Source organism: Lactuca saligna, chromosome 9 (assembly GCF_052625555.1).
Source record: "Lactuca saligna cultivar CGN05327 chromosome 9, ASM5262555v1, whole genome shotgun sequence".
In the NCBI taxonomy this organism is placed as follows: Eukaryota; Viridiplantae; Streptophyta; class Magnoliopsida; order Asterales; family Asteraceae; genus Lactuca; species Lactuca saligna.
In genome coordinates, this window is record NC_136425.1 from 6,423,055 (window position 1) to 6,437,944 (window position 14,890).

At 36.7% G+C, this 14,890-nt stretch overlaps 1 protein-coding gene and 1 non-coding gene across 3 annotated transcripts; one reads left to right on the forward strand and one right to left on the reverse strand.

The window, feature by feature from the left end:
• Positions 1-6,779: 6,779 nt before the first annotated feature.
• On the forward strand, positions 6,780-10,197 carry LOC145014951 (uncharacterized). 2 transcript variants are annotated; one of them, XM_078973401.1, is made up of 4 exons: positions 6,780-7,145; positions 7,247-8,608; positions 8,688-8,898; positions 9,405-10,197. In XM_078973401.1, the coding sequence occupies exons 1-4, from the start codon at positions 6,999-7,001 to the stop codon at positions 9,980-9,982; spliced, it is 2,298 nt and encodes a 765-aa protein (XP_078829527.1). In that variant the 5' UTR covers positions 6,780-6,998; the 3' UTR covers positions 9,983-10,197. The 2 variants fall into 2 exon arrangements, with proteins under 2 accessions (XP_078829527.1, XP_078829526.1); XM_078973400.1 differs by having other exon boundaries at positions 6,783-7,145; positions 9,396-10,197.
• Positions 10,198-14,365: 4,168 nt separating this feature from the next.
• Positions 14,366-14,472, reverse strand: LOC145019009 (small nucleolar RNA R71). Its single transcript, XR_013667329.1, has one exon. It is a non-coding gene; the product is annotated as a small nucleolar RNA R71 (small nucleolar RNA).
• Between the last annotated feature and the right edge of the window lie 418 nt (positions 14,473-14,890).

Consider the following 14,890-nt stretch of genomic DNA (forward strand, 5'->3'; position numbering starts at 1 on the left):
TGGTTTTCACTTGATAAATATACCATCCTCGATAACATTTGTTTCCTCCATTATCGTTTTAATATCCATGTTTTATTTTATCAATTATCGTTTATTACTTCATTCTAGTAAACATTACTTTTTTTCTTGTGTTATGAAGGTCGAAGATATTCAATATTCTTGCTTCCTTATCAAAACTATTTCGTCTCTCTTGAATCTACATAATCAAGTGTTAGGTGTTGTTTGTTTTTCAGAAAAAACCTCTTCAGACCTCTTATTGCTTCGCGTCGAAGCACACACGCAACACTTTTCATCTCGCACTTGTTTGTTTTTTAGAAGTCTTGAGAGTCAAAAACCTCTGTGCGTGCTCTGTTTGGCGCAACACTTGTACTGCATCTTCCAACCTATTCTCCTTCTTCTTTTTTTCTTGCTGAAATTTTTATTATATATTGTTGAAATTTTATTTCACATTTTTTTTGTTTATTCTTGTTGATTTTTTTTTTCGTTTTTTATATTGAATAATAAAAATATCTTGATGAAATATCATTATTTTTACTAAATATCTTTATTTTTTTTGTTGAAATATCATTATTTATTTACTGAAATATCATTAATTATTTCTGAAATGTTATATATTATTAAATTTTTGGTTTTAAAAAACTATGTTTGATTTATAAAATTAGTTTATTTTAATTTTTTAATATCTGCATCAGTATGCAGATGTTAAAAAAACAAATATATTTTTTTATTACAGTCTGCAGCCGTTTGGTCAATCTCTTATACTGTAGAGGGTTGCAGAGGTGATCCGCAGACTTAATGAATTTTTGCTTCAGAAAATCAAATAGTACCTTAATCATGAATCCTTGAACCGCAATCTTTATATAGTAAAACATTGTATTTTCATGAGGTATATTACCTAAGCTTAGTTGGGATTGTAATATATATATATATATATATATATATATATATATATATAGGGAGAGAGAGAGAGAGAGAGAGAGAGAGATGTAGGTTCCGTTGAGATTAAAAATAAAATAGAGATCTCGAGATTCAACATTAGCCACGTATTTCACATCTGCCGCTCTAACCCTTCGGCATACCGGCGCGGCAGGTCTGGTGTAATCATAAATGATTACACAGTGCCAGCCGTTCCTTTCTCCTCCGCCACCATCCCCACCACCGTAAGCGTCACCGCCACCACCACTACCACCACCTCTGACACCAGTCGACCCCACCATTGTCACCTCCATTACTTATACCACCGCCACCTCTATCACCACCACCTCTTCTACGACTAACTGTAACAATCATTTATGATTACTCAATCTGTGAACATACATATATGTATAATCATTTATAATTATGCATATACGTATAAACATGTATAATCATATATGATTATACCTATCTGTCATATAATCATTTATGATTAGGCATACGCCGTTGCTGCTGGTACGCTGGATCATTAAAGCGACAATGCGAGATATGTGGCTGAGGTTTAATCTCAATATCTCTACTTTTTTTTTTTAATCTCAAGTGAACCGTCCCATATATATATATATATATATATATATATATATATATATATATATATATATACTATCTTATAAAAGAAATCTTACTATTTCTAAAAATAGATTGAATATAATAATATTATTTTTTTAAGACGTTCAAATCATTAAGCTAATAGTACAAGTAGTCATCAATAAAATAATATTAAATTTTAACATGTGTTTTGAATCCTTATATTTTTCAACAAATTCTATATCCTTCCCTGAATTTCGGATAATTCAAAATTTGAAATCATCAGAAAATACATGTTGATTCAAATATCCCTCCTACAGATGGCTATTTCTTAACAGATTTTTATTTTAATCCTTACTTGTAATTGATTTCATCATTTTTAACTTTTTGTATTTTTATCTTATAAATATATTGAGTGAAGGTTTTATTATATCAGATTTGTTCATAAAAAGGTTTTTACTATGTTTGTTTAATGTGTTGGCTTTGCAAATTCAAAGAACTCAACCAAGAGGGCGAGTTAGAGCATTGTATTATCATTAGTTTGTATATTTTGGCATCTTACTTTTGCCATAAAGAACGGTTAAACACAAGATTTGACATGATTAAGGTAGTTTGTATATTTTTCATCTTGTTTAGTCTAAAAATGAAACCTTTTTCATCATTGGTCCTTATAATATCAAGTTTCATCACATGGACTTCCTGATTACGGTGATTATTGTCCTTATTATAAGGTTATATATATATATATATATATATATATATATATATATATATATATATATATATATATATATATATATTGTTCAATATTTTAAGGTTTCGAGAACCTAAATCAATATGAATCCTTGAATTACATATCATCGTTGAAAATGTTTTAATTTGTGACAAATTTTGGTTTAAAATCACAATGAACAAGTTGACACCTGAGTATTTTGGCATTCTCAAAGGCCTATTTATCGACTTTTGAATCACAACACCTGATTTTCTAAAGGTTTATTTTTATAAACTATTATTTATATATTTTAGCATTTTACTTAGTAGGACATTAAATTAATAAAGGAATTAAGGAAAACGAAAAAAAAAAAGAGGACGATAAACAATACAAGTGGTTTGGGTATGTATAAATGGAGGTAATAACCATTTAGGGGGAGTTTGGCAAAAAGGTTTATTGCTTATTAGCTTATAAGTTAATAAGTAAGTGTATGGTAACTTATGAAAAAATAGCGTATTAGAGGTTCCCCACCGGAATACGTTATTTTAATCCAAACACTTTTTTAACTTATAGTGAAGTGGAACAATAAGCTGTTTTAAAAAAACTTAGCCAAACACCCCCTTAATATGATATAATAACGCTCTTGAAAAATAGATGTCATTTAATATTCATTTCTCGAAGTGAATGCAAAATGGTTTTAACTCTAAAGAGATCAAATTATTCGCCGTCCGCCACATTATATATATATATATATATATATATATATATATATATATATATATATATATATATATGGTAAAGTGAATATACCTAACAACCTTATATAAGCTTAGGTACCTAACCTCATCAAACTAGGTCATTTTGCATTAAATTTTCATTGCAATCATCCAAGGTTCTTAAACTTCATCCCTAAACTTGATTTACTTCAAAAATTTTTGGAAATTCATCATTATATTTCTCCTACATCATTTCATTTGTAGCGGTAGGATATGAAGTCTATCAGGCGGTATTCAATAGAAAAATGTGATGTAAAAGAAAAATATTGGTGAAAATCCAAAGATTTTGGAAGTAATAAAGTTATGGGGTTGAAGTTTAAGAACCTTAGACAATTACAATGTAAATATGATACAAACCGATGTAGTATTATGGAGTTAGGTATCTAAGCTTATATAAGGTTGTTAGGTATATTCACTTTACCCATATATATATATATATATATATATATATATATATATATATATATATATATATATATATATATATATATATATATATATATTGTGTTTGTGTGTTAATCTGATTAATATATTTTAAGACCGTAATGAATGTAGGCCATATTTTCAGGGATGTGCTAAATTGACCTATGTTTTCTCAACAAAAAAAAGCTTAAAAAGTGCTTCAATATGAACGAAACAAGGGGACAAAAGGCTCAAAAATATATGATCTTGACAAAAGCGTCCGGACTATTTGATTGCTGAATACCAAGTAATTCAGTGAATATGAGTTCTATAGTCTCAAAGTCTCAATTACAACATAGAAGAAACTCATTTCTTTCTTTCTTTATTATTATTATTATTATTATTATTATTATTATTATTTTATTACAAAAATAATTCAAATTTCAAGAGTCATTCAATTATATTAGCATTTTACTGCTCTGAGGTCAAAATTATCTTACAATTTTTTTAGACAACAAAATATTATTAAAACAAAACTTGCAAGAAGTTAGAAATTAAAAAGAAATAGCTAGAATTGGGTTTTTAAGCCAATCAACCCAATTAGTTTTAGTTTTAAAATTTGTAGAACTAATCCAATTATAAGTAAAATTAACTATATCTTTAAAAATCCGGTTTTTAATCGGATTAGAATCTCCAAAAATGATACCATAATGATATCTCCAAATCACCCATAATGTCGTTTGAATGTTAGTCTCCAAAACCGTCTTTTTATAACCCGAGATCGAAACCGTATCCAACCAAAAAAAATAGATCATGTAGAATACCTACATCCGGAAGTACCAAATCCACCCATGTAAACACCTTTGCCACATAATATAAAGTTCTTCACGTAAAAAGAGAACATGATCTGCATTTTCCACCTGTTTATCACATAATGGACAAAGCAACAAAGGGATATCCAAATCTTTGATGCTAAGATTCCACCTAGGTAAACGATCAATCAACAATCTTCAAATAAATATGTTTACCTTTTTAGGAATAAAACGATTCCACTTGATAATTAGTTTTAAAAATTAAATATAATGATTTTAGTAAAAAGAAAATTGTAGTCTAATTACGAAATAATAAGAAAATAATTGTGAGACTCATGTATTACATGGATTAATTTTTTTAAAAAAAATGTTAAATATGAAGGTCAAAATATTTGAGAACTTTGAATTTATAAAAAAATAAGAAAAATAATGAATTATGATAACATAAATGTTTTTAATCTTTTAAATTTAAACAAATAATTTAAATAATTAAAAGAAACTAATAAACTTTAATTTTGAGAATTTTGAAATTAAAAGATAAGTTTATTAATGAAATTAATATCCATTTATTGTAATTATTATATTAAAATATTATGTTGAATTTAATAAAATAGAAAAACTTATAAAATAACATGTGAAAAAAAATTATTTCAAAATAACTATAAAATGATATTTGACAAATTGAATGAAAAAGATTAGTGACAAAAAAAATATTCATTTATTAGAAATGATTAAATTTGTTTTGTTGTTTATTTCAATCTAATCAAGTTTCTAATCAATCATCATGTGTCGTGTAGGTATCAATTTCTTGTTATTGAGTTTCTCCCCGAAAAGGGTATGAACCCTAATAATTTAAATCATGCTAGACAATAAATTCCTAAATATTAGGCAAAAAAATATCATACGCGTTTTTGGCCTTGGAAAGATGTTAGGCTTAAGAAAGCACCACACGTTCAAATTAATTTGGCTCTGCGAGTTTTCATGATTAATTGACTTGATTAATCGACTTGTTGCAAGGTTATATGGTTGGATTTGTGTGACATTCTTAATATACATTGATTATCAAATACATATTAGCAGTTTGTCATAATACATTGATTAGTTATTATATGCAAATTATTTTATTACAAAATTGCTTTCAAGTTTTCTAGATTATTCTTATTTTCTTTGGTCTTTTGGGGTTGCATTTAGATTTTTTATGCTCTTGGAAGGAACCTTTATCGATGGTGGGAATGAAGGAACCTTCATTTTGGTCCTAAAACCATGAACAAATGAAATCAAGAAATTTATAAATACAAAATCGTTCCAATTAAATATATAAACGGCCCACAAAATACTTTAACGGCATAAATACCACAAAACCTGCTAAACCTTTTATAGCCGGTCAAAGTTATATAAATAACACAAAAAACTGTTTTGAAGACCCTAAGGTGTACCAAAATTATTTTTATGATGATTATGGAATAAATGGTTAACGAATATTAACCGACTCCATTGTTTTAGTTACTATTTATGGGGTAAATCGTGCACTTGCTACTACCAACCTTGGCCTTGGGTGTATAATGCATTCTTTCATTTAATTTGATTATGAGGTATTACCTCCGGTAAAAGCTTGAGGTTTAATATTGAATATGTATTTCTTTTTCAAAATAAAATTTGACTGAAATGAAATGTGTTCAAGTTGGTAATTATAAAACTATCAGACATGATAATGTATGAAACAAAAAACAATATAAAAGTACACAAGAGAAAAAGGAAATACAAAATGAAAAACACGAACTTAAAGAGTTACACTTTTGTATGATATAGGAGTAATACTATTTACTATTGAGAGCGGTTTTTTAAGAAGACAAATGGCCTGGGTGAGCACTGAAACAAGTCCATGACAGTGAAGGACGGCGGCTTATGCCCATGGCTGCCACCACTACCTTACAAAACACTTGACTCCAACCAGACTAAACCATAACCACCTAGTATTTATTATTTTTGTTTTTTAAATCAAATTTGTCAAAATAGATAACTTTGACCATCTTTTGATCTTATTTGTCCTGTGACACTTTATTTGATTTTTTGGGGCTAAATTAGTAGTCACGAGATGGTGTGAGATTAAGACTTTACCTCGTCAAAGATCGTATTACGTGGGTTGATTAGTTGATCATGTAAGGCAATGCTACTCAATGTAACATGTTTCGATGTTGTCCTTGTTGACTTTAAAACCATATTATTTTTGTTTCCGTTTTCTAATGTGCCTTTTTGTATAGCATTTTGCTACCTATGAAAAGTTATGTCGTAAAAAAAATTAATTACCTATGTTATTTCTTATTTAAACTAACTAACTATTTTTGTCACAAAATTAGTATATTTTCAAAAAAAGAAAACACACTAGCAAATATTTTTATAAATGTGTCAATAAATTACATAAAGAAAAAATTAAAATATTGTCGACAAAGTTAAAATGATGAGCTCAATGTATATCGTACATCATATTTATTTTACGGATTTTTTAATGCGTTTAACTCGGATTGTGAAATTAGTGAGAAACATATAACAGATCCGTCGGAGAAGGCTACCCCACCTCCGTCTCTCCTCACAACCACTTGGTTCACCCTCCAAAGTAATAGCATAAAGCGAGAGCGAGTTGCAGATAAAAGCTCAAAAAGTCATGGAGAAAACCGTGAGACTCAAAACTGTCAATGTATTGTGAAGCATTAACCTATTCTTACCTACTCTGCATGTTTGTGTGTGACTGAGAGACAGCCGGAGATAATACCGGACGGTGGTCGACGGAGAAGAATGGCCGGGTTGGTTCAAGATCGGAATGGAGAAAAACGGATGGACAAGCAGATTGGTTGCATGTCCGGTTTCCTTCAGATCTTTGACCGCCAACAGATTTTGGCCGGCAAACGCATCCACTCCACCAAGCGCCTCCCTCCTTCCTCCGTAAGCTCTTTGTTTTCTTTTTGTTTTCTCACTACTAATTACTGTCGCGAAAATGTAGCTGAATACAATAATTAACGGAGCTGTTAAGCTGATTCCTACAGGGAGTCCCTGCATCATCGGAGACGGCGAGTTCCGTTAAGTCGTCGGAGTTTTCTGGAGAGGTAGGAAAGACAGAGCCACAGAAACATGCGGTGGTGGTACCAGCAAGTCCAAACAGTTCTCAATCATCCGCAGCGGAGAATGCAAATGTCCGCCCGATAGCAATGCCGGAGAAATCACACCTGTTGGTTCCGAGAGAGGTCCGTATCAACAATGCAGTTGCATCAGTCAATGGTGCCAATTGTAATAGCAAGGTTGCTGAAGGCGATGACAAGCAACGGCGATCCCCCAGCGTCATTGCGAGACTCATGGGACTCGAGCCATTGTCATCTTCCGATCAGAAAAGTACACAGCCCGTTACAAAACCGACGCTACGGAGATCTGCTTCGGAATCTACGGATTCAAGAGATCTGGCTCGCTCAAAATACATCGACGGCAACAATTTCCAGGTGAAACTGCCGAATCATTCCCAAAAGAGAACTGTAGAAACTATTGTTAGAGATGAAGGGAGAAATGTAGGTAATAGAGACTCTTCAAATGGTAGTGCCATGAAATCAATGCGAAATCCATCGGGAAATCCGAAGTCTGAATCTCCTAGAACGTCTCCATGGAGGTCGTCTCAGCAAAAGAGAAGCTTCTTTGATTCAGCGGATTTTTTCCCGGAGCGAAATCAGATGACGGTGTCTATGCATGGAGATTTCGAGAGGAAATTGAAGATGAGAGGGATGGATGAACAGTCCAATGATCTAGGCACATTGAAACAAATTCTTGAAGTTTTGCAACTTAAAGGTCTTTTGCGTTCTACCAGACCTCCAATTAGAGACCACCAGCAAAATTTCGTCTACGATCGGAATCTACCTTCCGGCGAATCCAGCATAATCCTCATGAAACCTTCACGTTCGGCAGCCTCAAAAGTTGATAATCAGAGATCTGCAAATGATTATCGAGGACCGCGTAGATATGCTACCGAAATTTCTCCGTCGATTAGTCCAAAGCGGGAAGGCGGAGCTGTAGATCGGACCGGGAGGAGTCCGGTGAGAGCTAGAAACTCTTCACCCACTCGAATCGAGAGTAACTTAAAGAGTTGTAATTCAATTGTGAAAAGGAGACCATTAAGCATTGAAATCCAAAAAAGAGCAAATGATTCCTCCGATTCACTTCGAACTACGCCAATTAATTCTCCCAAACTTACACCTAAAAGAAACCATTCCCCAACTAATAGGTCTCCGATACACCAGAAACCGATGGAATCATCCTCGTTTAATTCTCCAAAGCAACGGATCATCAAAAACGTAGTTACAGACGACGAATCATCCTCCATTTCTGAAAGCACCTTCAGTACACCTTCAACAACCGATACAGAGGTATATAAATGTCAATTACTACTTTCACCTGGAGTCCTCATTTATTCGTTTTATTCCTTCTAATTTCGCCTAATTACAGAGATCCAAATGGGAGGGACTCAGAGAAGGAAGAAGTTCGTTACATAAATATAATAAATATGACAAGTTGCTACATAGCGTAGGTAAGATGAACAGTACCACTGAGTCACCGCCGATTTCAACCACAGTTCTACCGAGTCCGGTGTCGGTCCTTGACTCGGGATTTGACAAGGACGAGTCGTCGTCTCCTTCACACAGCATTGATTACAAAGGTACCCCAAAAACAAACGTTGATTGCGTTCACATGACACTTACATGTTTGACTTATTATTATTACACTCTTGTTGTTTCAACCAATTGACGTGGCATAACAAATTCTTATATATTTTTTATTTTTTTAACGGATCAAAAATATATTTAACCTTTACCAAACGTACTTTAATACTGTAAAGTGTAAACGCTACACGTTATTAAAGTTCAATATTTCTCAATTTTTTATGTTTTGAATATGAGGTCAAACTGAAAGTACACAGTTACTGCCTTCTTTAAGATGGAGTATTCTAGTAGTAAATTTAATAGCATTCAAGTGATGTACTACTGGAAATCCTGAAGATAATAGAACTACTGTAACCAATGTCGGTGTTTAATGCCCCCCTATTTTTACATGATCGCTGATAGATCTATAAAACAAATATATTCGTGCAATGTGTCTTTTCAGCATTAATTAGGTATGGAAATTGGGATTGATTTTTTGCTTGTTTTCTTAAAGCAACTCCAGCCGTTGATTTTGAAGAGGATAGTTGGAGCTCATCAATATTGGAGACGAAATCAACAGAACACGAAGAATTCATATCGGACGACTCTGATTTCATTTACATTTCTGAGATACTTGGAGCATCGCATTCGCAACACCTTCAGGAAGATCCCAATGTCTTCTTCTCGATCGAGAAACAGTTATACAATACCAAAGACACATCAAAGGTCTCTAAACGACAACGAAAGCTCGTGTTCGACGTAATCGTCGAAATCCTTGAGAAAAGTAGACAGTTTCCGCCATGGAAGAAGGTGGTTTCCTATACAGATTCCGGTATGTCTCTAAAACAGATATGGTCTGAATTTCAGAAAATCCGAGAGATAAAAACCGGCGATGGCCTATTGGAATTGATTACCGGTGTTTTAAGGAAAGATATCGTCGGAATCAATGATTGGGAAGATTATCCAATCGAGACGTCGGAAGCGATACTGGACATCGAACGGATGATCTTCAAGGATTTGGTGAACGAAGCAATCGGAGATCTATCTGAATTTTCTGGCAGATCTATGTTTTTGAGACCTCAAAGGAAACTAGTTTTTTAAAGCTTCAGAAATTAGTTTAATCTAATAATTTCCATGCTCTTTCTCCTTTAAGATATAAATTTTTTCCTTAATTTTGTTTTTTTGGTTAGTTTTGTTAAATCACCTACCTTTGTAACTAGTGCTGTATTTGAAGTTTACTTTTGTTTATTAGTGTAACTATAGAATTCTTGAGAGAAACATTATACTTCGAAATATCAACATGTTCGCTTCCTGTCTCTACTGGCCCTATTAAAAATAGAACAGATACGATTATATTTGTATAAGGTTTGTTTATAAACATTATACTTAATTTGATGATTATAAAGGGTTTTGGGTTTAGGGTCTTTTGCTCGAACTCGCGGCTACCTGAACCTCATACGGCTTCCTCTTCCGGATCTGCTCCAAATCAATTTTCCACTTCTTGGCTCGAGAAATCATATCTTTCAGCGTCTTACAACCGGACCTGCTCACGAACTCCCTGATGTCATCCCTCAGCATCTCGTGATATCGGGCATTCTTCATCTCCTCATCCGCAACATACTGCGGAACAAGAAGGGTCATCTCCCTGAACTTGGCGGTGATCTCCGCCACAGTCTCAGCGGTCTGCGTCAAATCCTGAAACTTCCGGGCCAACTGCTGCACCTCAATAATTGGCGAAAACTGCGCCCTAAACCTAGCTGAGAAATCGCTCCAAGTCATCGCGTCCAACGCGGCATCATCACCCAAAGCATGACCAATCTCTTCCCACCAATCTCTCGCTCTGTCCTTCAGAAGACAGGAAGCGAGTCTGACCTTGTCCTCCTCAGGACACCGGCTCGTACGGAACGTGTTGGCAACATCAGCCAACCATCTGCTGCTAGCGATGGGGTCCCTAGCCCCATGATAATCTAGTGCCCCGCAAGCCCTGAACTCTCGAAATGTCAAGGTACGCGCTCCCATCAATGCTATCATCTCAGTACGGAAGGCTCCCAGCCTCTTATCCAAAATCTCCAATATACCCTCCTTGACCGTGCTAAAGATCACAGGAGTCTGAGCTAGAATACTGCGCGTAACCTCAGCTGATATCAACTCTCTCGTCCGCTCCTCGAGCTGCTCGGCCCCTGAACTCGAGCCCGATCCCTCTCCGGCGCCTGATCCGCTCGCTGGTCTCTCTCGCAACATCACCATACTGAAACATATAACATAACCACTATCAGAATACTCCTCACTGCTGCGAGACCAAACATACTCACTACCAGGTTCCGGGTCTTGTCTCGGGCTTTCCCGAATCGAGTACGGATCCTCTGCTTTCAGTAGTACGGGCCCATACTACCTTCCACATCTATCCGTACTTTCCTCAAGAACTGCTTCGACTCCACCAGGTCCCTTTTCTACTACTACTGCTCCCAGCACTACCTCATCCTAGGCTTACCCTAGGGAAACTTCTGACTCAACTCAAACATGTCCTCAGCTGCTGAAGGTCTCCTTGTGATGCCAATTAGCCACCACCTGGATACCATCACATGTGACGAGGCTCAGATAATCCTTCAAGTAAAAGACTCGTCCCTACAACGATTGGACTCAGACAAGAGCTGCGTAATAGGACCAAATCCAACACTCTGAGATTATTCAACCCTGATCACATGTGACGTGCCGTATCCATCTAATGGCTAACTCCCATCACTCAGAATCCCACAATGCACAAAGCAAGCAGCATTCAGACCAAGGGAAAAATCTAACGATAACATACTCAAGCAATCATAATATCATACCAAGAATCTGAACTAGCATGCAACACAACTCATAAACTCAGGCATAACCTAAACATGCTATCCTACTACTGTCTAATCGGCACTATCATGCAGATCAAAAGTACATATCACAGGCACATAAGGCATCCTCTCTAGATCCTTAGTCCTAATCTAGCATGCTGTTCTATTAACTGATAATCAAAACATAGACTTGTATGAGTATTTTGGGGTACTTACTTGAGCTCGGTTGATTGCATGCACCACACCTCTTTTCTCTATTCAAAGTTCTTTTCTTTCTGAATTCTTTTTGCTTTTCTAAAACTGTTTTCTTTCTCAAAACTCTCTTTTTACAAAACTGTCTTTTCATTTTGAAAACTTCTATACCAATTCCTCAGTTTGAGTTCAGACACACCCGAGAGCATATCCGAATCCCTCAAACCAAGGCTCTGATACCAACTTGTAACGACCCAAAAATTCAAGACCAAAAATTTCTTTTAATAAAACATTACTTTAAGCAAAGTCATCATTCCAAAACATAATCAGAGTATAAGGTTTCAAAACACATGTTCATTATTAGAGTAAACATTCCCAGATTGTCTATTCAATGGTGTGTGCCATGCGATCACCCCGAGCTCTTCCCTCCACTACCGGAAGTACCTGAAACCAAAACTGAAAATCGTAAGCACGAAGCTTAGTGAGTTCCCCTCCCTACCACATACCAAGCATAATCACATACTGCACATACTGGGCCACACCCGCTATCTTCGGCCTCGCCCCCTGCCTCGAGCCTCGCCCGCTACAACGACCCCGCCGCTCCAGGCCCTGCCTGGCTTCGAGCCCCGCTCGGATACAGATATGTTTCACTTAGGCCTCGCCTGTCACAGGGCATCGCCCGCCAACGAATAATAACACATAAACATATCACAACACATAAACTAAACACATACAACTGCATCTGTCTTAAGGCCTCGCCTATCTTGGGCCTCACCCTTGTCCTGCTACTGATGAGCCATGGAACCCCATCCACGCTCCTACTGGTAGTGAGATACTGGCCCATCCCACTCTCACTCTTTCCCTAACTTGGGCCTCGCCCCTGTTCTGCTACTAATGAGATATGGAACCCCATCCACACTCTGCTATTGGTGAGATACGGGACCTCGCCCACACTCACCTTCCTACCAGGCACATACATGTATCACACAGACAACAAGTATAAACTATCATATAAACAAATCCTTGGGCACCCGCCCGCTATTAATGGACCTCGTCCTGAATATCATACTAGCATACTGTGCCTAGGGCTAACCCCCGGGTCTTCTACTCATAACTACATGGGCCGACATTGTGGCCTTAGACCCATTCACACAAAGGGAAACTCACCTGCACTGGCTGAACTTGCTGATGATCTCACTAGCTGCTGCCCTACAACTCATTGAACTCCTGCTCCCCTTGCTCCCCGAACTACCAATATCAATGCAACACTGAGTCTAACTGACCCCCGAAAGACAACCAAGTCAACCCTGGTCCAAGTCAAAGTCCTGGTCAAGGTCAACCTTCCAGGTCAACCCTACTCGCCGAGTCACCCTACTGACTCGCCGAGTCCATATATTCAGAATCCTTCCCTTCGCGTCTCGACTCGTCGAGGCAGTCCATGACTCACCGAGTCTATCGATTTCTGAGTCCTGACTTGTCCAACTCACCGAGTCTCCACCCGACTCACTGATTCGAGTCTCAACTTGAAGGGTTTGGGGTTTCACAACCTGACTCGCCGAGTCCAAGAACAGACTCGCCGAGTACAAGGCAATCTTCATCTGACTCGACGAGCTGTTCATCCCACTCGTCGAGTTGCCCCTCACCTTCATGCTACTCGTCGAGTCCATTCAAATCCCCTTACATGCAGAGGGATTTTGAGTCATGCATGGACTCCAAACTGTAGATCTACCCTTCCCAAGCCTATTCCTGATGTAAATTTGCAAACTTTACGTGTAGAGAAGGAGATCTAAGCAAAATACACCATAAACTAGGGTTTAAGGCAAAGAGGCTCCATAAACAACTCAAGGGCTGATACTTTATGCTTCTCAAGACCATAAAATGCTTAGATTTGAAGTAGCAACTTCAGATCTGGCTTCTAACTCAAATGAATGACATTATGGCTAAAAATCCCCAACAACCACACATAGATCTAGGTGCAAAAAGGGTCCAAGAACTAGTTTATTACCTCCAAATGCTCAGAAATGAACTCGCAATCCCAGATCTGTAGTCCTTTCTTCCTCCTCCAAGTTCCTTCTTCCTTCTCCAAGCTTTAATGCACCTTCCAAGGCAACAAATGGCTCAATCAATGGATATGGCGGCTAGGGTTTGATGTTCTGGGTGAAAGAGGCAGTAAAGGAACCCTAGGGGAGAGAATGAGGCGTTTAAATAGGCTCCAAGTCCCGATTTTAGGGTTTTCCTCGCACAAACCAGACTCGCCGAGTCCCCCTTGGTCGACTCGCCGAGTCGGTCACTTACTCCTCGACCCGGATCCCGCTCGGACTCGCCGAGTTCATCCTTGGACTCGCCGAGTCGCCCTTTAAAATTAGGGTTTTCTTTCCTTTCTTGGCCTTCCAAACTTTAGGTATTACACCAAATGTGCGAACAATTTTTAGATCAATTTTGCCCACCTTCCAAGATAGCTAAACTCAAAAAGGCAATGGCAAATTTTGAACAAAATCCGGGTGAGTCACTTTATGAGGCATGGGAGCGCTATAAGGGATTGTTGAGAAATTATCCTCAAAATGACCTCAATATACAACAAGAAGTGTCGATCTTCTATGATGGTGTTAATGTCATGACGAGACAACTCCTTGATTCTCAAGGACCACTTACCAAGAAAAATTCGGGGGAAGTTAAGGAGTTAGTGGAAGAATTTGCAAAGCATTCTCGTGGTATCAAAATCCAAGAAGTGAGGGAATAAAAGGAATCGGGGGTGGAAATTCTACAGACATGGCTGTTGTGATGCCTATGCTTGATACAATGGATAGGGGGATGAAAAAATGGACCAATCAATATATGCTATAAGAGTTGGATGCGAAAGATGTAATGGTCCACACTTGACTAAGGATTGCAGCTTAGATGATAACGGGTATAAAAAGGCTCAAGTTTGTTATTTGAGTGGGGATAAGTATGATGAGGATTGGAGAAAACCAAAGAAGGAATGGCT